The 26,062-nt window shown below is 39.1% G+C and overlaps 1 protein-coding gene across 1 annotated transcript in view; it reads left to right on the forward strand.

Annotated features, from left to right (window-relative positions):
• Window positions 1-26,062, forward strand: part of setdb1a (SET domain bifurcated histone lysine methyltransferase 1a) — a 222,653-nt gene that overhangs the window by 88,075 nt on the left and 108,516 nt on the right. Inside the window, 1 exon segment of the mRNA XM_051922587.1 lies at window positions 20,627-20,756. Within this exon segment, the coding sequence (XP_051778547.1) occupies window positions 20,627-20,756 (130 nt within the window).

Genomic DNA, 26,062 nt, shown 5'->3' on the forward strand with positions numbered 1-26,062 from the left:
GCAGCTCACACCCCCTCCTTCAGGAGCAGAGAGAGAGAGAGATAAAAACAAACAACCAAAAATCAATACGTGCCCTTCATGCTTTTAGGTATGCGAAGCACCGTGCAGCATGTCGGTTAAAGGAAGCAGCAGCACAGAAGGGAGCAAAGTGAAGATAATCTTTCAGCATTTTTTGACGAGCGTCCCTATCGTCTAGGTGTGCGAACAGCCCCCCTGCTCAATCCCCCTACGTGAGGATCAGAGAAAGTCCGCGCAAGAGAGAGAGAGAGAAAAGTATGTTGGCTAGCTTCTCAGCCATCTGCCAATAGCGTCCCTTGTATGAAATCAACTGGGCAAACCAACTGAGGAAGCATGTACCAGAAATTAAAAGACCCATTGCCCGCAGAAATCCACGAACCAGCAAAAAATCCGCGATATATATTTAAATATGCTTACATATAAAATCCGCGATGGAGTGAAGCCGTGAAAGGCGAAGCGCGATATAGCGAGGGATTACTGTATAGCAGTTAGCTCTTGCAATATTCCTTCTAGTTAACCTAATGCATCACTTCAGCATATCTTATATTTGCAGATTATTTCATGATATTCACTCGTAATTTAATGCATTTCCCTATCTGGAATTAGAAATTACTTTTTGAAAAATGAAAAGGGATAACACCCTCCCCTATAACATTCTTACATTTCCTCAACCCAGCTCAGTCACTGTATTAAATTTTCTTCTTAATCCTCTGTCGATATATGTTTTGTCAATGGCCTACTACATACAGAAACATGTGAGGTTAATCTGTAATGGAATTGTTTTCTTCAGTTTCCAGTTTTGCTTCTGGAGACTTTCTGAAAAAGGAGTATTTTGTACTAATAAGCCTGTAAAGAAAAATGATCTTTTAAACTCTGTGCAACATCCTGGATGTTGCTGTCTGTGTATCTTTACCAAGGAGATGCTTAATTAGGGCCACTCTGTCATAAATCCCAGATCAGTGGAGTGTTGCAATGGTGGTTATCCCCCAGGAAATTTCTCCCTTCTCCACAGGTATCTGGAGCATAGCTAGAATAACCATTAGGTTCTTATTTGTCATTCTTACCATGGCCCTTATTTGATGATTACTCAGTTTGGCCAGGTGGCAAGTTCTAGGAAGAGTTGTAGGTGTTCCATGCTTCTTCCATTTAAGAATTATGAAGGCAGCAGTGCCCTTTGGAACCTTCAGTGCTCTGGAATCTTCCCCAGATCTGTACCTTGACACAATCCTATCTCTAAGCTCTGCAGGCAATTTCTTCTACCTCATGGATTGGCTTTTCCTCTGGTACATATCGTAAACTATGGGACCTAATAAAGATAGGTGTATGTGTTTCCTAATCATTTGTAATCAATTTAACTGACCACAGCTAAACTCTAGAAAAGGTACATAAAAATACTAATTTTTATGATCAATAGTTTGGAATACTCTAGTGTCATAGCACAGTGTCAGAATACCCGCAATCAATGCAATGTTTCACTTTTTTATTTTTCATAACTTTGCAAAAATGTCTAAAATCATGTTTTTGCTTTGTCATTCTGAGGCATTGAGTGTTGTCTGATAGGAGGAAAATTATTTAAATGATTTTAGCACAGAGCTAGAAAAGCAAAATGGTAAAAAGGTGGAGGGGTCTGGATACTTTTTGAATCGACTGTAACCATGCTCTTTAAGTGGGCCTCATATATAAATACAGTGTCCTCCATAATGTTTGGGACAGAGATATATTTTTCCTTGATTTACCTCACTTCTACACAGTTTAAAATTACATATCAAACAGTTTGGGGTATTTGCATACACTTTGGTTACACCATGTAGAAATGGCAACACTTTCTATTCATAGTCTCCCCCATTTCAGAGCATCATAATGTTTTGGACAGTTGGTGTCACTTGTTTTTGTGATTACTCCGGTGTGTCTATTGCTTCGTTATTGCAGGCATAAGATACCTAAGCATGCTTTTACCCTTTGGAGTCTGTGGTTAACATTGTTCAACATGAGGACATAGGCTATACCAGTGGAAGTAAAAGAAGCCGTTATGAGGCTGGAAAGTTAGAATAAAACCATTATAGATGTCAGTAAAACCTTAGGATTACCTAAATCAAGAAGAAGGAACTGAATGGTGAGCTCAGTAATCACAAAGGGACTGGTTTGCCAAGGAAGACCTCCACTGCTAATGACAGTAAAATCCTTACTATGGTTAAGAAAAAGCTCCAAATGCCTGTCCAACAGATCAGAGAAAGTCTTCAGGAGAGAGATGTGTATGTGTCAGAGACTATTATACACAGAAGACTGCATGAACAGAAGTATAGAAGCCACATTGCAAGATGCATACCACTAGTTTGCCACAAAAATAGGATGGCCAAGTTATAGTTTTTAACAAAGTACTTAAAAGAGCCTGCAGAATTCTGTAAAATGGTCATGTGGACAAATGAGACAAAGAATAACCTGTATTAGAGTGATGACGAGATCAAAGCGTGAAAATGGAAAATAACTGCTCAAGATCCAAAGTGTAAAATCTCTTCTATTAAGCATGGTGGTGGGGGTGTTATGGCTTGGGCATGTTTGGCTGCCACAGGTACTGGCTCACTTCATTCATTATGTAGCTGCTAACAGCAGTTGCACAAAGAATTCTGAGGTGGATAGAAACATCTTATCTGGTCAAGTTCCAGTACATGCCTCTCAACCTATTTATTTCATCATACAACAAAATAATGATTCCAAACATACTGCCAAGGCAACACATTACTTTTTCAAAGGTAAAAAATGGAAAATTCTTGAATAGCCAAGCCAGTCACCCAATTTAAATCCAATTGAGCATGCCCTCCGTTTCCTGAATATTTATAACTAGCAAAATACCCGCGCTTCGCAGCGGAGAAGTAGTATGTTAAAGAGGTTATGTAAACATATATATACATATACATATATATACATATCTACATATACACATATATTTGGTTTCCTCCCACAGTCCAAAGACATGCAGGTTAGGTGCATTGGCGATTCTAAATTGTCTCTGGTGTGTGGGTGTGTGCGCCCTGCGGTGGGCTGGCACCTTGCCCGGGGTTTGTTTCCTGCCTTGTGCCCTGTGTTGGCAGGGATTGGCTCATGCATTTAGGATATAGCGGGTTGGATAATGGATGGATGGACATTTGTATGCATAGCCCCATTTGCCCGTTTTCGTTTTTTTTCATTCTTCAGTAATATTTAAGCAAACCCGGAGCTTGTCAGTTCAAATCGTGATACTGACACCACTGTGTGACCCTGAGGAAGTCACTTCACCTGCCTGTGCTGCAAAAAAACAAAGTAATGTAACAAATTGTACCTCAGATGTTGCAAGTTGCTGGAATAAAGGCATATGTCAAATAGATAAATATGTATTATACACATAGGAACTATTCATTTATTTTCAGTTAAGTCATCTGCAGCAAACCTTTATAAATGAGGGTTTCTCATTTTTAGATAGTGCAAACTGTTTCTTCTTCATTGAGGTTTTCTCTTGGAGAGCTTTTTTCATTTCATTGAAAATTAAAGCAGCAGCTGCCAAAATATGTAGCTTTCTTATTAATTTTTCAACATTGTGTAAAATAACGTTATAAAGTAACATAAAAGGTTTAAATACTCGTTATCCTTTTACACTAAAATATTACTAAAGAGATACAAAAAAAGTAAAATGCATATGTTGTTTTTCTTTAAGGAGATTAAATATTACTGAAGAAAAAAAAAAAAACTTAAACAACCAAATGGGGCTATGCATACAAACTTAAAAGGTTTAAATAAAACAGAAATATATACCTTTTATTTTTACTTCCTTAACTTGTGGAGGGTGTATCTTGTAGCAAAGCCCTAAGTTTTTTCATGAAAGCCCGTTTCAGTCAATAAGTCTTAAAAAGAGGTGTAAAGATATTGACAATAAGCTATGCAAACCCACCAAGACATGCAATCGTTTAAATCAAGGTGCGAGTCGAAAAACACCATCCGATACTATTAGTTAACGATTAACACATTTCTATATGTATTGTAAGCATACAATACAACTGATAATATGTTGCGCTTATTTATCTGGTATACCGACATTTTTGCGCGTTTAACATCTGAAATCTAACGTGGTTTGTGCCCTTCAGAATGAAAACAGTTAGCATTTACCTTTTTAATAAAAAGCGAGCTTTTAAGCCTGAGAAATCACTCCGTAAATGCACACGTTTAATTCTTGATCACTTCAAACAACTGAACTACCCAGAACATTTCAGGCATACATCCAGCATTCAAACTATGTATAAAAAGCACAACTGTTAAAGGAATTCAGCATTTCTTAATTGAAAATGTTCCTTTAATCCTCAACATGTCTCAATGAGTCGTTCTGGTGGTTTTACCTGACATTTTGATATTCTGGTTAATTGTGTTTGCAGTTGAGATGTTCTTTCCTGATTTATACTTGTTTTCTCGTTAATATTTGTTTCGTTGGTGTTAGTGTTCTGATTAGAGGTTATTGGTCCTTTGATGTCTTGATGGTTTCTTCTTAGAACAGCTCCTATTACGCAATTCCGTCACATACTGGTCTATTGTTTCTCCGCTTTTCTGGAAACATGTAAAAAAACTTGTGCCGCTCAAACGTCACATTGCGCTTTGGGTTGCAATACGTTTCGAATTTTTCAACTATTTTGTTCAATTTCATATTGTCTCCATCTTCTTCAAACTGAAAATTGTTATACACCTCTAGCGCCTCTTCACCAATTAAATGTAGAATCATAGACGCTTTAATTTTTTCACTTTTCCTATCTGCTTCAATCGCAGCAAGATACAACTCGAATCTCTGTTTAAATCTTTTCCAATTTTCAGCTACATTTCCCTTTAACTGGAGATTTGGTGGGGGCTGTAATCCTAACATATTTGGTTTTCTCTTTTGCTAGAACGTCTTAGCGCTTTCTGATCACGTTTTCGGGTTACTAACAGACACGCGACTCGTTCAAAAGCTGAACCTCTTCTTCACATTCCTCTTCCAATCTGCCACTTCTGACACCATGTAGTGATCTTGTTAGGTTCGTAGTTTAATCAATACACACGATTGAAAGATATAATAATTTTTTAATAGACAGACTTTAGAGATATTTACTGTACAAGTTACTAATCGTTCTTTAGTTCACGCCCATTCTCCTACTTGCATCGGCATTCACAGGCATTACTAATCATTCTGTACGTATCCCTTAATAGACCTTACTAATCAACTATCATTACAAAATCCAACGTGGTTTGTGCCCTTCAGAATGAAAACAGTTAGCATTTACCTTTTTAATAAAAGGCGAGCTTTTAAGCCTGATAAATCACCCCGTAAATGCACACGTTTAATTGTACATGTTTTAATATGTATGCTTACACAGTATTAAAAGACACTCAAAAATTAACGTCATTTACCTTCGTTCCCGCGTTTGACCCGTGAGGAAGACACTCCCAGTTCCTGCCCGTTGACGTCATTTCCTTTCTAGGCCTTTAAAACGGCCATCTTGCCTCAGTACAGGTAGTTCTGTTCTGGACTCCATCCTATCAACAATTTGTATCTAACGAAGCAATTTTGCAGCTGAGCATATTATACGGGTGGCTGCCCCAACTCTTTATGATGTCTCCGACTCATTCTTGTGACAGTGGCGTAGCCGGCAGGATGCAGTTTTCCCCGAAGAAACTGGGAAGGAACCATGAAAATACTCAGGTAGGAGAGTACCGGGGCTGTGTTTACGGGTGGGTGGCGTACTCAGCGGTCCAGAGTGGCACGGTGCAGGCTTCGCTCCCACCAAGGGACAACGAGCCCCTAGACCAACACAGGGAGAATGTGGAGGAGACCCACCGACGTGGGCTGGTTCCTGGGGTGAAAACGAAAAGGGCTTACTATGTTCTCTCAGAGGAGAGGACTAAGCTGCCCGTTGGGACCAAGGTCCTAGAGACATATGGGCTATCCCCAGACCAGCAGGTAAAACACCTACAGACTTGGGAATATGATCCGGAGAGATCAACCCTGGAGCAAGCTTATGCTCTCTGGGAACTAGTGGCTCAATGGCTGAGGCAGCAGGTAGCCTGCTTCATCTTACTGAAAGGTCTTCCCAATAATTTTGCCCAGCCGGTCTGGGGAGACTTTCATTCCAGGGACGAGCTAATAGCTCAAATAAGACCTAAGCCAGCCTCACAATCTGTGAGAGCAGAACGGTCCTCTAGTGGACTCCGTTGGGATTATGTCCCACTGTTTAAGTCCCTTCCATGTAAACTGAAGCCTGTGCCGATGTCCTCGGGGCGTGGGGTGGGCCGCTCATGCGGGAGCACGGAGGGATGCTGGTGGAAGGAGGGAGGACGGTTATGTGCACTTACGAACCCCCTGGCTACTGGTCATACGGGAGTGGTAATAATCAATGGACTTAGAGTTACAGCCCTTCTGGATTCCGGCAGCAACATCTCTATTGTTGATTGCTGTTATGTACTACTGCGACAAGAAAAAAGACCAGTATCCGGTGTATACACGGCGAAACACGTTTATATAAAACCGCCCTGTGTGTCATCAGCTATGAGGGAGTAGTAAAAAAGTTCTTCGTGGCTGTCCACCCACACCCACCTTTTCCTGTGATCCTAGGGTGGGACTGGTCTGACAGTAAATGCGGTGTATTGATAACCACTTCTCGTAACTCTGTAGGTCTAGTCATAGAAGGAACAAGCCCAACTCAGGCTGTTTCCACGCCGTGTAACCTGCCGGAGGAGAGAAATACGGAAGACTCCGAGGAGGACGGGGAGGTTCCTGGGCTATCGCACATAAACACGTCATCAACCCGGGCCTCGACGAGCCGGGAAGACTCCCCACCCCTTGAGGTCAGACTGGACCCTCTCTCTGAATTACAAATTCAATTCAATGAAACACCGGCGTCTTTCAGGAGAGAACAATGGGATGACGACTCCCTGAAGTTTGCTAAAAATGCAGTCGTGCTTGTCAATGGCCAATGCACTCATCTGCCCATGCCTTGCGGCCCTCACTTTGTACTTGACAACGATCTGTTATATTGAGTAGCTGATCATGATGGCGGAGTGCAGAAGTTGCTGCTAATTCCACGAACCTACCGGCGGCAGATTTGTGAGTTGGCCCACGCCCACCTCCTGGGAGGCCATCTAGGCACCGAAAAGACTTTAGAGCGGATTAAGCTCAGATTTTATTGGCCGGGAATAAATGAGGAGGTTCGCCGTTTTCGCATTTCTTGTCCAGAATGTCAATTACGGCAAATTCCTAGGAAGGACCGCGCTCCTCTCGTTCCCCTTCCCCTGATTGATGTTCCCTTTGAGCGTATTGGGGTCGATATAGTAGGACCGCTGGAGCCCTCGGCCCGAGGACATAAATATATATTAGTCCTGGTAGATTACGCTACTCGATATCCAGAGGCAGTTCCGCTGCGCTCTGCCACTACTAAAGCTATCGCACAGGAACTAGTGGGTGTATTTGCACGTGTCGGGATCCCTAAAGAAATCCTTACAGATCAAGGGACACCCTTTACCTCGGCGACGTTCAAGGAAACGGCCAAGTTACTCAAAATAAAGCACTTAAAGACCGCGGTGTATCATCCTCAAACCGATGGTCTTGTCGAGAAGTTCAATCAGACTCTCAAGCAAATGCTGTGCAAGGTGATCAGCGGGGACGGGAGGAACTGGGATCAGCTCCTCCCCCTCGTACTCTTTGCTTATTGGGAAGTCCCACAAGCCTCTACGGGGTTCTCCCCTTTTGAACTGTTGTATGGACGACAACCCCGAGGATTATTGGATGTTTTAAAAGAAGGATGGGAAGGAGAGGCTCTTCCCTCTCTCAATATATTAGAGTATATTGCACAGTTACGCGATCAATTTGGAAAAATCCGACCTATTTTAAAAAGTCACATGGAAGGGGCGCAAGCAGCACAGGCCCACTATTATGATCGTGGCACGGTTCTCCGGGAGTTCCAACCAGGGGATCGCGTCATGGTGTTGGTCCCTACCTAGCATTCGAAGTTGCTTGCCCATTGGCAAGGCCCGTATGAAGTTAAGGAGAGGAAAGGGCTCGTCGATTATTTGGTGAAACAACCCAATCGTTGGCCGAGCGAGCGGGTGTAACATGTTAACTTGCTGAAGCCGTGAAAGGAGAGGGACCCTGATCCCTCCTCTGCTCAGCCCCGCTCTTTCTTTGCTCAGAGTGAAACCCTTAACTTCGGTTAGGGGTGGGCGGTATGACCAAAATTCTATATCACGGTATTTTTCTAAATTATCCCGGTTTCACGGTATTCGACTGTATTTTTTTCCCCATGCATGAGTGGATGTTAACCACATTTTCCACTGCAATTACTGCAGTAGACTGGCTAAGAATAACCTGTTAGACTGTTTTGAGAATTGTACATTGTATAAAAAAACATTTTAATGTGCACACAAGTATTAATACAGGTCTGCATGGCCCCATAAAGTGATAGTTTTCAAGGGGGTGACACTAATTAAGAGAAGGAATCACATTGCATGACAGTTGCAGTCAAAATATAGAACCTTTTTATTGAACAAATTTTGCAAAAACTTAAACTATGATTTTGACAACATATTTTCAACCATCCAAAGAGGCATTTAGACTTAGTAAAATATCCAGAGGTGCTTGTCAAAACTTGTATTGCACTGAACATGTCTTAGAAAAGTAATAAATAGTAAATATTTTTTGTGAACCAACTACACTTTGTTAATGTTAACTATCTCTGTCCACTGACACGTTAAAGTGACTTTTTCAACAACTTTACCATCAATAAACTGCATAATATTTAAACTAATAAATAATAGCAATAAAATAAATAATAGTATTATTACTGATAGCTGCACTATTACTTCAAGACTTCAAGCCCAGGTGCATTACACAGTATTCACCAAATTAAAATAAAATAAAACAAGTACAACTTTGTGATGACATCCTTACCAACTGTACCATCATTTAGGCAAACTGCATTAATATGGGCCTTGCTTCAAGCTAAGCTATATACATAAATAAAATAACTGCAACTTGCATTTACTGTATAATGCTATTTGTGGTATAGCCCTACGGAAGTGCATTAGGGCCACGGTGAAGAAAAAAAAATACAGTAAAGAGGGAAGAAAAAAAACAAACTACCGGTATATGTCAAGAATAAAGTCGACATGCCGACTTTATTCTCGACATTTCCACTTTAATTTTGACGCTTATATCAAGATTGTGTGAATTTCCCATTGGGATTAATAAAGTATCTATCTATCTATCTATCTATCTATCTATCTATCTATCTATCTATCTATCTATCTATCTATCTATCTATCTATCCATCCATCCATCCATCCATCCATCCATCCATCCATCCATCCATCCATCCATCCATCCATCCATCCATCCATCCATCCATCCATCCATCCATCCATCCATCCATCTAAGATTAAAGTCAACATTTCCACTTTATTTTCATAGTTTACTTCATAATTAAATTAGAATGTCATAAACTAAACTTCATCCTAACATCAATGTTTAATTTACTTGATTTTCTCAAACCCCGTCATAAGTTAATGCAGCACATTAAATTCTTTGTGTTGTGTTCCCCGACCCAGTTGTTAATCACTATGCTTCTTAAACTGACTTCCTATGCACTAAGAGGAGGCAGCAATCATCGCACAGAATCCATTCATTTCATGGTATTCCTGCTCTCTAAAAATTTAGAATGCTAAGATAAATACTTGATATCATTTTCATGATGAAATGCATTAAAGCAGGTATTAAAAAAGCACGGTAGGGAGGCGGTAGTGCTGCTCCCTGGCAGTAAGGGGTCCCCAGGTGTAAGTTCAGTGTAGAGACCTTTATGGCAGGTGTGACGAGGCTCCAAAAAACTGGATGTATGAATAGCTATCGTACAGGTTTAACTTAAATATTGTGTAAATGTTGGGTTTTTTGATCTGGTGGTCGGAGACACGAACACAGAATTCAATGTTCTTCTGAGCGGGCTTTCTTTATTGCACGCGTGCTATCTCTATCTGACGTACCAAAACCCCAGTTCCTATCCTTCCTTTTTCTTTCTCCACATAACCAATCACCACACGATAAACGTCTTTGTGAAATTAAAACTAGTTATAAACTTAGCCCACGGAGTGTTCAGAACTTTAAAAAATATCTTCGTTTTACATGTTTAATTATGCCATCCATTCAGAGTTGCACCCATCGAAGGATGAATACAAGCAAAACATACACTAGCAGGGTCAATATAGCACAACAAAACCCCACATCCTACATGACTTTGAAAGGAAACTGAAGCGCTGAGTAAACCCACCAGAAAAACATGCAAATGCAAGGCAGGCACGCTGCCGTGCCCCCATATGATTAATGCATGCTTTAATGCATTTCACCATGAAAATTATATCAAGTATTTATCTTAGCATTCTAAATGTTCAGAGAGCAGGAAGATCATGAAGTGAATGTATTCTGTGCGGCGATTGCTGCCGGCGCCTCCTCCTAGTGCAAGAAGAAGTCAGTTTAAGAATCACTTAACACAAAACATTTAATGTGCTATATAACTTATGACAGGGTTTGAAAACATGTCGTCACACTATTACACAGTACCCAGGTACATTACACTGTATTGAAAACAAATAAAACAAGTACAACTTGGCTTGCAGTATTATCCAGTAGTATAGAAACAGTATTTACACATCTGACCTTTTAAAACTAAAGTATCTCCAGGCTCTCTGTCCATTTTCACCACGCAGCATTCCTATGCTACCGCCCACTATTTGGTGGTGTAGCAGTGAAAAAGAGCCCTAGTGCAACAAATCTGTGTTTAGTGGTGTAGCAGTGAAAAAGGTCCTCACTTGCGCCACGTTCCGAACGTCGTTTAGGCAATTTAAACCGGTGTTGCGGTATAAGAAAAATCCATATCATAAAAAAAAATAAAAAACGGTTTTCGGTATGAACCGGTATACCGCCCAGCACTAACTTCGGTCCAGACTTGAATGCTAAACAGAGGCAGGAACTCGAGACAGCGATCTTGTCCGTTCTGGAGGTAGTGAGTGAGCAACCCGGAAGGACCTCTCTAATTGCGCACGACATTGTGACAGGACCCAGAGTTGTCGTACGAGAACACCCCTATCGTCTTCCCGAAGCAAAGAAGGCAGAAGTGGAGCTTGAGATCAAGTGCATGCTGGAACTAGGTGTGATTGAGAAAGTTACAGTCCCTGGTCCAGTCCAGTTGTCTTGGTCAGTAAGCCCGACGGGAGTTGGAGGTTTTGCAACGACTTCCGTCGACTGAATCAAGTCTCCCAATTTGACGCCTATCCAATGCCTCGCGTGGACGACCTCCTCGAGAGACTTGGACAAGCGAAATTCTTGACCACATTTGACATGACCAAGGGGTACTGGCAGGTTCCTTTAACGGACTCTGTGAAGGCTAAGACTGCGTTTAGCACCCCTAGTGGACACTGGCAGTACAGGGTCTTCCCATTCGGGTTACATGGGGCACCGGCAACTTTTCAGCGTCTGGTGGATAGAGTGCTCCGGCCTCATAACGCGTTTAGTGCTGCTTATTTGGATGACGTGGTTATCTATTCCAGCACATGGAAGGATCATGTATGGCAGATGGAAACGGTATTGCGGACACTGGGTGAAGCCTGGCTTCGAGTTAATCCAAAGAAGTGTTTCTTTGGATTGAAAGAAGCTAAGTATTTGGGCTACCTAGTAGGTTGTGGTGCCGTGAAGCCACAGTGCTCCAAAGTTAACGCCATATTAAGCTGGCCCCGTCTGAATACCAAGCGGCAAGTGCAGGCCTTTCTTGGATTAGCTGGGTACTACTGCCGGTTTGTGCCCCGGTTCTCCAAGAGAGCAGCACCCTTGACAGACCTAACAAAGAAGAGGGCTCCCAACCATGTGGTATGGACAGACAATAATGCCGCTGCATTTGGTGACCTAAAACAGGCCCTTTTGTCAGCACCCATATTGAAAGCACCCAACTTTTCACTTCCTTTCATACTCCAGACAGACGCTTCGGACACAGGCTTGGGGGCCGTGCTGAGCCAAAGTGTCGATGGTGTTGAACACCCCGTCATGTACCTGAGCCGGAAACTGCTGGATCGGGAGACCAGGTATGTGGCAGTGGAACGGGAGGCTCTTGCGATAAAATGGGCGATTACGCAGTTGAGGTACTACCTCTTGGGCCGTGAATTTACACTAGTGACGGACCATGCACCCCTCCAGTGGATGGCCCTTCACAAGGAGTCAAATCCGCGGGTCACTAGGTGGTTTCTTGACCTTCAACCATATAGGTTCTCGCTTGTTCACCGTAAGGGTTCTCTCCATGCCAATGCGGATGCTCTGTCTCGAGTCTATGACCTCTCGGACAGGTCTGCCCAACCTGATGGGTCTGAGCTAGGTGGGGGGCGCCTTGTCACACATGTGCGCATGGGAAACAGCTGAAGGGCTTACTCACTAGTAATTCTATGCCAGGCCAGGGGGCGGTGGAGTGTACTGACTATCTCTCTCAGTCCCTTGCAGATCTTTCCTGGGAAATCCCGCCTCTTGCCAGCCCCAAGGATGACGTCACTTCCGAGCCTGAGGAAGACACTCCCAGTTCCTGCCCGTTGACGTCATTTCCTTTCTAGGCCTTTAAAACGGCCATCTTGCCTCAGTACAGGCAGTTCTGTTCTGGACTCCACCCTATCAACTATTTGTATCTAACGAAGCAATTTTGCAGCTGAGCATATTATACGGGTGTCTGCCCCAACTCTTTATGATGTCTCCGACTCATTCTTGTGACAATATCTTCATCAAAAACTTTATGGAGGGCACTGAAAATTACTGACAGCATCACCAACAGAGCACCCCACACCATCACACATCCTACCTCTTTTTTCATTGTGGGGACCACACATGCAGGCTTCGCCATCCCTGATTTTTAATAGCCCATGCATGTCCCTTTTTATTTATCTCCTTCAGTAGCAGTTTATTTGCAGCAATTCTACCATAAAGGAGTAGTTCATAAAGTCTCCACTGATTTTGACATATGTCTAGTGCTTGAACTCTGTCAATCCTTTATTTGATCTGTATTCCAAGGTGCACGGAACTGGCAAGATTGTGATTATAGTAATCTTATCTCTGCAGCAGAGGTGATTCCTTTCCTGTAAAAGTCATGGGTTGTTGGAAATATTCATGAAGCAGCTTTTAAAATACTTGAAATTTCCCAGATATACTGACCTTCATTTGTTAATGTAATGAATGCAAGAAGAATGAATGGAAGATCTGCACTAATTGGCTTCTCATCCATTGAAATTGAATGTTAAATTAGTAACAGCAGCATTTGTGCAAAACATTACAGTGGATAGACAGGCCTTAATGGATTATGTGTGTGAATAACTTAAGGTATGAGAAGATAGTCGACTTTAGCCATGTCAGTGTAAGTGTAATGAAATAGCCAAATTCTTACAAGAAAAAACAGTTGATGGATAAACTGCAATGGAGGTAGATGGATTAGGAGATTAATCCTAAACCAGAAAGTCAGTACTCGCTCATGCATGACTACAAGTAGACAAATTACTCCTGAAGGCACAATAATGTATAATAAAAACATCAAATAAAAATGGCTCACCACTGTTGACGATAAAGCACTGAATCAACAATCTCAAAGAAAAACAGCAGCAGTCATATCTGGAAATGCAGTTGTGTTTGCACAAGAAAATGTCAGCACTCAAGTGTAGGAATCATACTTGTTTTTTATTATAAGCAAAACACAACACACAGGCTCATGTTATTGAAACTTTTATCCCATTATGAAATTACAAGTTTGTGCATACTTTGAGAGCGAAATAACATTACTTATTAAATGAGGTGTAACAGTTTAACTTGTATTATCATGCATTTGTAAGAGGAGATGAAGAGGACAACAACATTAATCACTTTTAAATAGTGTCCTACACAGCCTTGATAAATGAATGGAGATTTTGTATTAATTTCTGATTGTAATGAGCACTTCTACAGATGTCCATCAGTCTAAGCATCTGTCCATTTTTTAACTGGTGTATATGGTTAAGGTTTGCGCTGGGGGTTAGTGACAGTAAATAAGTACATAAATCCAGAGACCAAAATATGCAAAAATAACTACAGCAAACTACAGAAGGAACACCAAGTTCCACTACTGTCAGGAAAAAAAAAGCAAGAGGCAGTGTTTGCCATAGGCTAAGGAACATAAACAGTGAGGATGGTTCTTGCAGTTTTCTGCAGATAGGAATGAGAAAGTAGCAACTTTCTTGCCAAATGTTGCTGCAAGATGGTGGCGGAAGGATACGATTTGTTAAGATTTTAATCCTGGATGCAAATTAGTGACAACTTTTAGTTTCTGTATTTTTAACTGGAAATTTGGGTATAACGTTAGGGCCATTATAATATTCACAAACCTGGCCAAAAATGTATGTCTCTGATTGCTGATTATGTCAGATTATCAGAAAACACACATTTTAACGGCAAGATTTTACTTCATAGTCTAAAAAAATCAAATATTTTATACTTCATAAAGTGACTATTTTAGGTCAGACATTCAAGTTGTCACCGGAACTTATTGTGTGATACCATATATGACTGTTTTTTGTACAGTATATTAGACTTTCTGTAACCCTGAAGTACAATGTATAATTGTTTTATATGTGCTATATGTATTAAAATATTTCAGTAACAAAACCAAAAAAAAAACTATATATTTAATAGGTGTTGTCAGCTTTTGGGTTTTACAGTAAAAAGTTTTTATCTTCGTGCCAACTCCTGCGTACTTGTACAGGAAGAAATGAATGAAAAAATTTGAATTAGTGACCTAATTAAGGGTGTTATAAGCAATGTAATGATTTACTTCATGAGGTATAAGTATAGAATAAAACAAGAATAGTTGTATTGGATATTTGAAATAAAATGTGTGCTTCAGTATAAATGTTTAAAGTCAAAATATTCTCAATTGTAACAGAAATTTGACATTCTTAATCTTCTGAGTGTGACAGGTAGAGGGCTAGGATCATCAGTGAAGAATTAAATATCAAAAATATTATCATATTCATGATAAACAACCTCAAAATAGCATTAAATAGCATAAAACAAAACTCCATATGCTTATATTACTAATCCACATTTTTTTTTGAAGTTTTGAGAAAAAGAGTAACTTTGATGGAGTAAACCCCTGGGGTCGTTTAATGTGGCATGCACAACTTCAAGTACTTTTGATAATTTTTGCTGAAGATACCTGCTGATTTACACCTCATCATAAATGTGTAATTTCCTGCACAAAATATGGTCCATAAATGACTTACATTGAGTATCTTTCATGTCTACCCACTCCTGCAGTCACCCTGGTGAACTCGCACTCGTGGAAGACTGTAAAGACTGAAAGACAGTTATCAAAATAAATCTCTAATAATAACGGAGATTGCCTGAAAACTGTAACGAGCAAACTAAAAAAAGCTGGCTTTAAAATCAAAATCAACTTGCGCGACTTGAGTAAATACAGCTACTTTCCCATCCTGGTGTCATACAGAAAAACACAACCAGTACATTAACATTTATTATAGAATTTTTTTAATGTAATTATTAGTAATAGTTATTTTAGACAATATTGTGTTTCTTTAGCGAATAGTAAATCGTGGCCTACCTTGCTTTAACAAAGCATGTTGTTTATGGTGTTTTTTTTTTTCTCTCTTATGAGGAAAAGATGATGTGTCCTTATGCTTAGGCCCTAGTGGGAGAAAAGGACACTTGGGCCATTGAGGGGAAAGGTGAAAGGGCTCGAGCCACTGTAGCCACACCTTTGTGCTGTTCCCTGGCTCCAGGAACATGACAGTAGGTTTATGTTAATACTGGCTTTATCAGTCAATAAATACCAGTAATTAAGATTTCAAAAAATGAAATGGAACAAGCAAAATATTTAGTGATGGATTTTTATTTTGAATGGCAACACCTATGGGGCAATTAGAGCCAACTTCAATGTTTATTTTATGCCATATTTAAAATTGTTTTTTATATATGCGTTTGTTTTGTACAAAGTCCCAGTCTAATAGGTGATCATACATTTGTCTTCATAGACATACCCAATAAAGTGACCTCCTTGTTTATACTGTTAAATTTATACACGCTGTATATGGTGGATTTATGAAAACTAGTTAGCTGTCAAAAGTGTTGGGGGGGGGGGGGAGGTTAGGTCACACATTATGTATTAATTGACAATCTGGTCATTTTTTGTGCAGTTTTTATGCAGTTTGTAGATTTATATATTTTTTTTTTATTCATTCAAAAATATTTGTGAGTCTTTAAATCATTACTCAATTTTTGTTTGTTTTAAATGTGCACAGTATGAGAGATTTGAAAGTATGTTTAAATATTAGTATGGCCATGTTATATGAATGTATATATTATAGTTTTTCTCTTGCTGGAAAAACTCTACAATTGTGCATTAATGAGATTGTGAGATTGCCTTCCTTGCATACTTTCATGAGGATACAGTAAATGGAAATCATTGGAAAATGCTAAAGTTAACTTCGAAGTAATTGAATGTTGTAGTTATATTAGCCTAGTCTATTTATTTCAGAGACCTAAATGCAATTTACATCCTTATGGAGGCTATATATGTTTCCTGAAGAGAGGTATTAGCTCTCTGGAAATGTGTTCTTTTATATTGCGGCGTTTTAATTAACCTGAATTATAAATTATTATAAATTAAAATGGTATTACCCCACTCAGCATGCAATGGCGGTTACAAGCTTACACGACAAGTTAGGATAATTCTAGTTCTTTAATAACGGCTTATGCTGCATAATTAACGGGGAAGACACACCGCAGTACTCAGTCCAAGGGTGGGGTACTTGCGTATGGAGTTTGCAGTCATCGTCACAGCGTTTGGAAGGATTTCTCGGACCAAGTCGACACAGTCTCCTGTAGTCCGGGCGTCAAGTCTCCCAATGGCTGGCAATCTTCCAAGATGCTTTATAGTATTTCTCCACGTGCAAGCCCCCAGATGGCACATAGCCCATTTCCAAACAAGGGTACAAACTTTTAGCTGACATCAGACAGTAAGTTTTTATAACACACAGTTCTCCTTCAGGCTGACGACAGTCCTCCAGCTGTCCCTGTTTGTCTTATCCTAATGCTTGGCCCAGCAATTCTGAATACTGACACTCTGTGCTAAATCTGGCTCAGCTCTGCATGCTTACAGAAAAGAAATGAATTTATACAGTTTAAACAGATAAAGTGACAATTAATCTCAATATTGTAACAACATTCATATAACAATATAATAAGATTATGTTCAGAATTTTGCCATCACTGTTAAATTATCTGTTTGGCTGATGGGTTAAAAAGTGATGTATTTTTATTTATGCGATGTGAATCTGATCATTTTATAGAGAAATGCGAAAAAGGCCTACCAAAACAGCCCAATTGCTACTTGTTTTGTAAAATGTTGCACCTTAAGCAAAAATGTTTCTGAGGGAGTCTTGCATAGTCTCTCTTGTGTCCATATGTTTTTACTTAACAGCTCTGGGAGTACCATTGTGAGCTGAGTAATTTGCAGACCTCCTGTACTGTGAACAGTGTAGCTGGATACCATGTTTGTCTATTAGGTCACATCTGCCAGATGAATTCATTTGTTTTAATCTTGCAGATTCAGGATAGACACCGGTATGCAGTCGAATTGATTTTGAATTGCTTTAAGTTGCATAATTAGAGATGACGCGCTAACAATCAGAGGGGTGACGACAAGCAAAAGTGTATGAAAAGAATTTGTGTAAAAGTGTAAGGAAAGGATAAGTCGTTAAACAAATTTAAAGGAATGCAGTGTTCTCTTGAACAAGTAATACTGTGCGATATCCAGAACTATCAAACATATGGACACTCGGAGCTCATATAAATGAATGAGAGTGTTGATGTTTTTGTCTCCTTTGCTGCTATACCTCTCCAGTAGTTTAGTACCCGATTAAAAGTAATATCACCATGAAGCGCCATGTTAGATTACAAATAAATTCCTTTAATGATTGTTATTACAATAAAATGGTATGTAGAAATGTAACAAACTGGAATAGACTATCAAACACCACACTGCAGGCAAAATAAAGAATGGGGAGTACCCCAGTTTACTTTTTTTTTTTTAAATAAAAGAAATGGATGTCCGCCTTTTGATGTACACCATCATGTACAGACACTGGGATTTGTGATCACCAACAATTTAATTGAGAAAGAATGCTGATTTAACTTTCCCTCACTCAGCACACCACTTAATTGGAAACTTCCCCTGTGGACTGACAGACAAATCTTGCCACCAGTGTTTTCCTTTAGTTTTGCCAAGGTACTTACCCTTTCCGTACACTTTTATTTGTCGTCACCTCTCTGATTGTTAGCATGTCATCTCTAATTTTGTGTTGCACCACATTTCATTATGCCTGTCACCCTGTTTGAATGTGTGTGTCACCTTAAGTGTGTGCGCCACCCTGTTTAATTGTGCATGTCACCTTTTTTAATTGTGTGGCACTACATTTAATTCTGCACCTCACCTCGTTTGATTGTGGGCGTCACCTTGTTTAATTGTTTGCATCACATTTAATTGTGAGCTTCACACCTTTGGGGTTACCATATAAAAATAAATTTCAATAGTTAACAAAACAATAAAAAACAGATATGAGCCAAAAATCATAACTGAGTTGCTTTTAACTGCAGTCTGAATGTAGCTTTTGTAGCCAAGAGGAATGTGTGCACTTAAATGCAGTTAATATGCACTTTTCAACTCCTTTGTAACATCACAAAAATTCTCTACCATTGTCTATGCTGGTTCTACAGAAAATACTATAAAGTATATATGGAAAACATTATTTAGGATAATTATATCCTAAGTGGACAAATCATATTATTCAGTCTGCAAATATAAAGCAGTCAAGTATCATATGGATAACCCAGTTTCTGTAAGATAAACTTTGACTGCTCCCCTCCTGCCATTTCACTAGGAACGCCAACTCTATTTAAAGGGCATGGCTCTTCCTATTTACACCTGTGCATAACTCCTCTTTGTTGAGAATTAAAGTCCTCTTAGTAGTTTAATCTCCATAGGTTAATCTCTGTTATAGGCTTCTTTTTTGAACAATATATGGTAACATTGCTCTCTAACACACTAATGAGACGGATGATTTCATCCTCTTTCTTTATGTCACAGGAAACCCCTCCAAACAGACAAGAACTGAGAGCAACACACAGCTAGCCTCACACGATTCCCAGCCAGAAAACTATTGGTGTCATTGTATCACCATTACACTCTTCATCATCTTGGAGACAATGCCCCATTAAGGCATGCGGTAATGCTTGCTCGTGGTTCACATTTGTTATCTTGCTATAAAAGTCTCATTTCCTTTTTATATATCCCTCCTGCTCTCTGGTGCCGCCAGTCAGACATCGTTACCTTCACACACTCTTTTCACTCATTCAGTTTAAATCGCCTTCCAGCCCAGCCCGTGAAGTGCTCTCTGCTACAATATTTTTTGCAAATGCAGTAATGAGCACTGGATAATTTATAACATGATTCAAAATTTTTTTTTCATGCCCCTTCACACTATTTTGATCTATATGTTTTCAGGGGATCCACTGGTTTTATTTGGTGATCCCAGGACCCCCTGTACTTGAGCTTATCTCCAGGGTGCAAGGCAGATTTATCAGATAGAGATGATCCCTTATTGCATTTCATTCTGTTAATAAGAGACATGAAGATATGTTAGGTATAATTATGAGTGAGCCCAACAGATGTGTGCAGCCACTGATCCAGCAGCATACACTGCATCTGAAATCCAGGTTGCAGAGGTGGCCTGATGCCAACTGTGATGAGCTGAAGGTTTTCTTTACATTTATTGTGTATACTTCAGAAGCCAGAAGGTGAAATACACTAGTTAAAAAAAAAACTTTTCTTGAAACACATTATGGAGAGCATGTAAAGAGTGAAACACATTTAAGATGTTTGCATTCTCTTGACAACAAATTACCTGTCATTTTGCACACAAGTGATAAATCTCTTTTGAAAATAAAATTGTTTATATATGTGCACATATACTGTATATTTCTTTTATATATGATATGAAATCGTGTATTTGGACTGATCAGTGTTTAAGAAACTGTTAGTTGACGTGTCTATATATTTGCAAACTTAGAAGAAGTGTGCTGAGTAAAAATACATTGAATTGATAAACTCACCAATTCAGGTCTACATAAAGGCAGTTATGCTTAAATTTATCATTAGTTGTAAATGCACTGAAAGGGCAGAATAATTTAGAAGAAATGTATTTCCACCAGTTTAAACCAGTTTTAATTGTTAAGTGTCTCACAGACCAAATATTTGTTGTAATTTTTAAAAGATATTTTGAATTATACTGTAATGGTTGAGGATATTAAGCTGACATGATGGTTCAGAGATTTGCAACTGTGACACAACCATAGAGTAAAAGAGGAAAGATTGCAAAAGCTGTTTCCATAGTTTAAAATTTTACTTGAGTTGTGTCTTTTTAAATGTACTATAATGGTATAATTAGCTATGGGAGTTACCTTCAAACTGTTACTGATTCCCAGGATGTTGGTGCTCTGTTCCAGGATGATAAGAGGTGTGAGTGGATCTATCGTGGTTCTACACGTCTAGAACCCATGTTCAACCTGAAGATGAACACGGCTAACTTTCAGGAGAAGAAACAAGCAGGACTGCAACGTACAAGACCTAATATGGGTATGAAAATTATGTAAGACAGTAGTAGAAACATGTGTAGCCAGTCTAAAATAAGGTGTTGCTTCATAAATGCTTCTTTCCTCCCCCTTTTTCAGAAGTGCAAGGTAAAACTGAGGGTGCAGTTTTTTAAATTAATAATAATTAGTCTTGTTTCTGTGTGGAGCCAGATAAGTACTTTTCATTTGTTGTAGGTCACTATTTTGCTCACTGTTTTAAAATAAGCAGTTTTATGCTTTCTGTCTTACAGAAGCATATTAGGGCCACGGAGAAGAAGAAAAAAAGTATTTGTCGAGAATAAAGTTGCCATGCCGACTCTATCCTCGACATATCCATTTTAATCTTGATGCTTATGTCGAGAATAAAGTCGATGTTTCCACTTTTTTGTTGACATTTCTACTTTATTCTCGCCATTTATGTTGAGATTAAAGTTGACATGTTGACTTTATTCTCGTGGGTGTCATTAAAGTAGAACATCGTAAACTAAACTTCATCTTAAAATGAATATTTAATTTACTAGATTTTCTCAAACCCCGTCATAAGTTAATGTAGCACATTAAATGCTTTGTGTCAAGTGTTGCTTGACCAATGTTAATCGATACTTGTTTCTTAAACTGATTTCCTCTTGCACTAATAGAAGGCGCAGGCAGCGATCACCACACAGAATACATTAATTTCATGATATTCCTGCTTCCTGAACATTTAGAATGCTAAGATAAATACTTGACATAATTTTCATGATGAAATGCATTAAAGCTTGTATTAAACACGTGGGGGCACAGAATGCAATGCAATGGGTAAAGGTTAAATCAGTGCCAAGGAAAAGTTCTACATTTTCTGTGGATCTGTGTAATTTAAGTTCACACCTTTTGAATAGAGTATTGACAGTTGTCATGCATACCCGCCAGAGGAATGCCTTCAGGCTCACCTAAGGTAGGCGATACCACCCCAGGACAAGAGGGGAACTTTCGCTAACAGTCTTGTCTCCTTTTTCCCTCGCAGCATTGGGAAGCAGCCCCTTGAGGGCAACTGAGGCAAAGAAGCCCTGCTTCTTTTGGTTTGTCCGGTCTAAAAGAGAGACGTTCCTGAAAGGTGGCGTCTCATTTGAACATGACAGCATGACTAAGAGGATCAACGCTAGGCGGAAAGTCTTTTAAGACTTTAAGCATAATTCTTTTCTGTTTTAGTCAATTAATTACATAGTTGATGATTTATTATTACTTTCACTTTCTAAGAGATAATAAACTTTCATAAAGGGAGGATTATTTGTGCCAAAATTAAATGCAATCCACTGTGTTAACTACGTTAGAATTTAATGTATATACATTTGTTGCATTTAATTTTTTCAGTTTTATTGTGGCACTAGCAAAATACCCGTGCTTCGCAGCGGAGAAGTAGTGTGTTAAAGAGGTTATGTAAACATATATATACATATATACATATATATACATATGTACATATACACATATATACATATATGCATATATATATGCATATATATATATATATATATATATATATATATATATATATATATATATATATATATATATATACATATACATATACATATACATATACACATCCACATATATATATTAGAGGTGGGTGGTATGACCAAAATTCTATATTATGGTGTTTTTCTAAATTCTGCCGGTTTCACGGTATTAGACGGTATTTTTTTCCCCATGCATGAGTGGATGTTAACCACATTTTCCACTGCAATTACTGCAGTAGACTGGCTAAGAATAACCTATTAGACTGTTATGAGAATTGTACATCGTACAAAAAGACATTTTAATGTGCACACAAGTATGATTTTGACAACATATTTTCAACCATCCAAAGAGGCATTTAGACTTAGTAAAATATCCAGAGGTGTTTGTCAAAAGTTGGATTGCACTGAACACGTCTTAGAAAAGGAATAAATAGTAAATATTTTTTGTAAACCAACTACACTTTCTGTTAATGTTAACAATCTCTGTCCACTGACACGTTAAAGTGACTTTTTAAACAATTTTACCATCATTAAACTGCATAATATTTAAACTAATAAATAATAACAATAAAATACATAATAGTATTACTGATAGTTGCACCATTACTTCAAAGCTTCAAGCCCAAGTGCATTACACAGTATTCACCAAATTAAAATAAAATAAAACAAGTGCAACTTGGTGATGACATCTTACCAACTATACCATCATTTAGGCAAACTGCATTAATATGGACCTTGCTTCAAGCTAAGCTATATACATAAATAATAAAAACTGCAACTTGCATTTATGTTTGTGGTATAGCCCTATGGAAGCGCATTAGGGCCACTGTGAAGAAAAAAAAATATGGACACGGAAGAAAAAAACAAACTATATGTCGAGAATAAATTCGACATGTTGACTATGTCAAGATTAAAGTCGACATTTCTACTGTATTCTCATAGTTTATTTTATAATTAAAGTAGAATGTTGTAAACTAAACTTCATCTTAAAATCAATGTTTAATTTACTAGATTTTCTAAAACCCCGTCACAAGTTAATGCAGCACATCAAATACTTTGTGTTAAGTGTTCCCCGACCCAGTCGTTAATCACTACGCTTCTTAAACTGACTTCCTCCGCACTAAGAGCAGGCGCCTGCAGCAATCACCGCACAGAATCCGTTCACTTCATGATATTCCTGCTCTCACCAAAACCCCAGTTCCTGTCTTTCCTTTTTCTTTCTCCACATTACCAATCACCACATGATAAACGTCTTTGTGAAATTAAAACTAGTTATTAACTTAGCCGACGGAGTGTTCAGAACTTGAAAAATATCTTCGTTATACATGTTTAATTATGCCACCCATTCAGAGTTGCGCCCATCTCTGAACGAGTCGCCAGCACAGGATGAATACAAGCAAAACATACACTAGCAAGTACAAAAACAAGTACAACTTGGCTTGCAGTATTATCCAGTAGTATAGAAACAGTATTTACACATCTGACCTTTTAAAACTAAAGTATCTCCAGGCGACGGACGTGACTCCTTTTTTTCGGCAAAAGTTCTTCTGTTCATCATGTTCAACTTTTAGTTCAGTTTCGGAATGCTCTCTGTCCATTTTCACCGCGCGGCATACCTATGCTACCGCCCACTATTTGGTGGTGTAGCAGTGAAAAAGCGCCCTAGTGCAACAAATCTGTGTTTAGCGGTGTAGCAGTGAAAAAGGTCCCCACTTGAACAGTTTCCCGCTGCGCCATGTTCTGAACGTCGTTTAGGCAATTTAAACCGGTGTTGCGGTATAAGAAAAATCCATATCATAAAAAAAATTAAAAAACGGCTTTCAGTATGAACCGGTATACCGCCCAGCACTAATATATATATACACATATCAACATATATAAACACATACATATACACACATATATACACACAGACATATACATATACACATACATACATAAACATACATATATATATACACACATACATACATACATACACACACACACGTGTATATATATATATATATATATATATATATATATATATATATATATATACACTAATTAATAAAAGGCAAAGCCCTCACTGACTGACTGACTGACTCATCACTAATTCTGCAACTTCCCGTGTAGATGGAAGGCTGAAATTTGGCAGGCTGATTCCTTACAGCTTACTTACAAAAGTTAGGCAGGTTTCATTTCGAAATTCAACGCGTAATGGTCATAACTGGAACCTCTTTTTTCACAATATACTGTAATGGACGGCAGCTCGATGGCCGTGGGAGGAGGAGTTGAGTGTCACGTCATCACGCCTCCCACGTAATCACGTGAAAAGACTGTGAACGCAGTAGGGAGAAATGAAGGAGGAGCCACAAACAGCAAAGAACAAAAAAATCATTAAACAATTGAGAAGGGAGCGAAACAATAAGTTTAATGAGAAGACATGAGGTATAAACGAACCACACGCCGTAGCGCAACATTAGAGGCTTCACCTCTGGCGCTGACGTTCGAGATTCGATTCCCGAGAGCGGATGCGGTGAGTGTGTACGCCTGATGAGTCCAGAATTAGGGAGAAACACGTGTCGCATACTCTTTGCATTATTTGAAAGTAAACTATTAAAAACCATTCTATGATCTGCTTCTCGCAACTGAAAGACTGCACATGGCGGATGTTAGCCGACTTGCTGACCGCAACGTTAGGGGCTTCAACTCTGGCGCCGCAAACAGCGAAGAACAAAAAATTCATTAAACAATTGAGAAGGGAGCGAAACAATAAGAAGCGAGCGAGTGAACCATACAAGCATCTTCATAAGGGAAACAAAGCACGGTGTAAAACGTAAGTTTAAATTAAGTTTATAGAAACGCTCCCGCTGTGGATTGCAATAACATATTCGCGAGATAAAAGTTTAATGAGAAGACACGAGGTATAAATGAACCACACGCCGTAGCGCAACATTAGGGGCTTCACCTCTGGTGCTGACGATAGAGATTCGATTCCCGAGAGGGGATGCAGTGAGTGTGTACGCCTGATGAGCCCAGAATTAGGGAGAAACACATGTCGCATACTCTTTGCATTATTTGAAAGTAAGCTATTTAAAACCATTCTATGATCTGCTTCTGGGAACAGAAAGATGGCATGTGGCAGACGTAAGGCGACTTGCTGACAAACCACAAGCGTAACCTGGCAGGTAACCACCCATACAATCAGATTGTGATTCAGAAAACGAATGCTATGAATGTAATTACCACGATCTACATACTGTCAAATAAACGAAACACACGCCGTAGCGTGACAGCTGTGAAAAGGGAGCTTCACATAAAAACAGATCCTTAACAAATTGTTATTGGTATATTTTCGATCCGTTTAAAAAGGTTTTCTTTTTTTCTTAATAAAAAATTAAAAGCAGTACTTCGCCGCAACGAAGCGAGAGAATTTGGCTATATATATCTGCTTCTCGCAATTAAAAGAGGGCACGTAGCGGATGTTAGACGACTTGATGACCAAGCATAAACGTTACCTGCCAGGTAACCACCCATACAATCAGATTGTGATTCAGACTAGGAATGCAATGAATGTAATTACCCCGATCTACATACAAGGCGAAAGTCTTGCAACATTCAAAGATGATGGTTTGGGATAAGTACACCATGGAACATAAAAGAGCTTATGAAGCCTTGAACCGAAAAAAGCAAGATCTCAGAGATCGTAAAAAAAAAATAAATTGTTGTTTTACTCGCTGTAGATTTTAGTCAAACATTACCAGTTATTCCATGAGGGAGACCAGCAGATGAACTCAACGCGTGTTTAAAATCCATGCTTCTCCCACGG

The sequence above is a fragment of the Erpetoichthys calabaricus genome, chromosome 2 (genome assembly GCF_900747795.2).
Source record: "Erpetoichthys calabaricus chromosome 2, fErpCal1.3, whole genome shotgun sequence".
In the NCBI taxonomy this organism is placed as follows: Eukaryota; Metazoa; Chordata; class Cladistia; order Polypteriformes; family Polypteridae; genus Erpetoichthys; species Erpetoichthys calabaricus.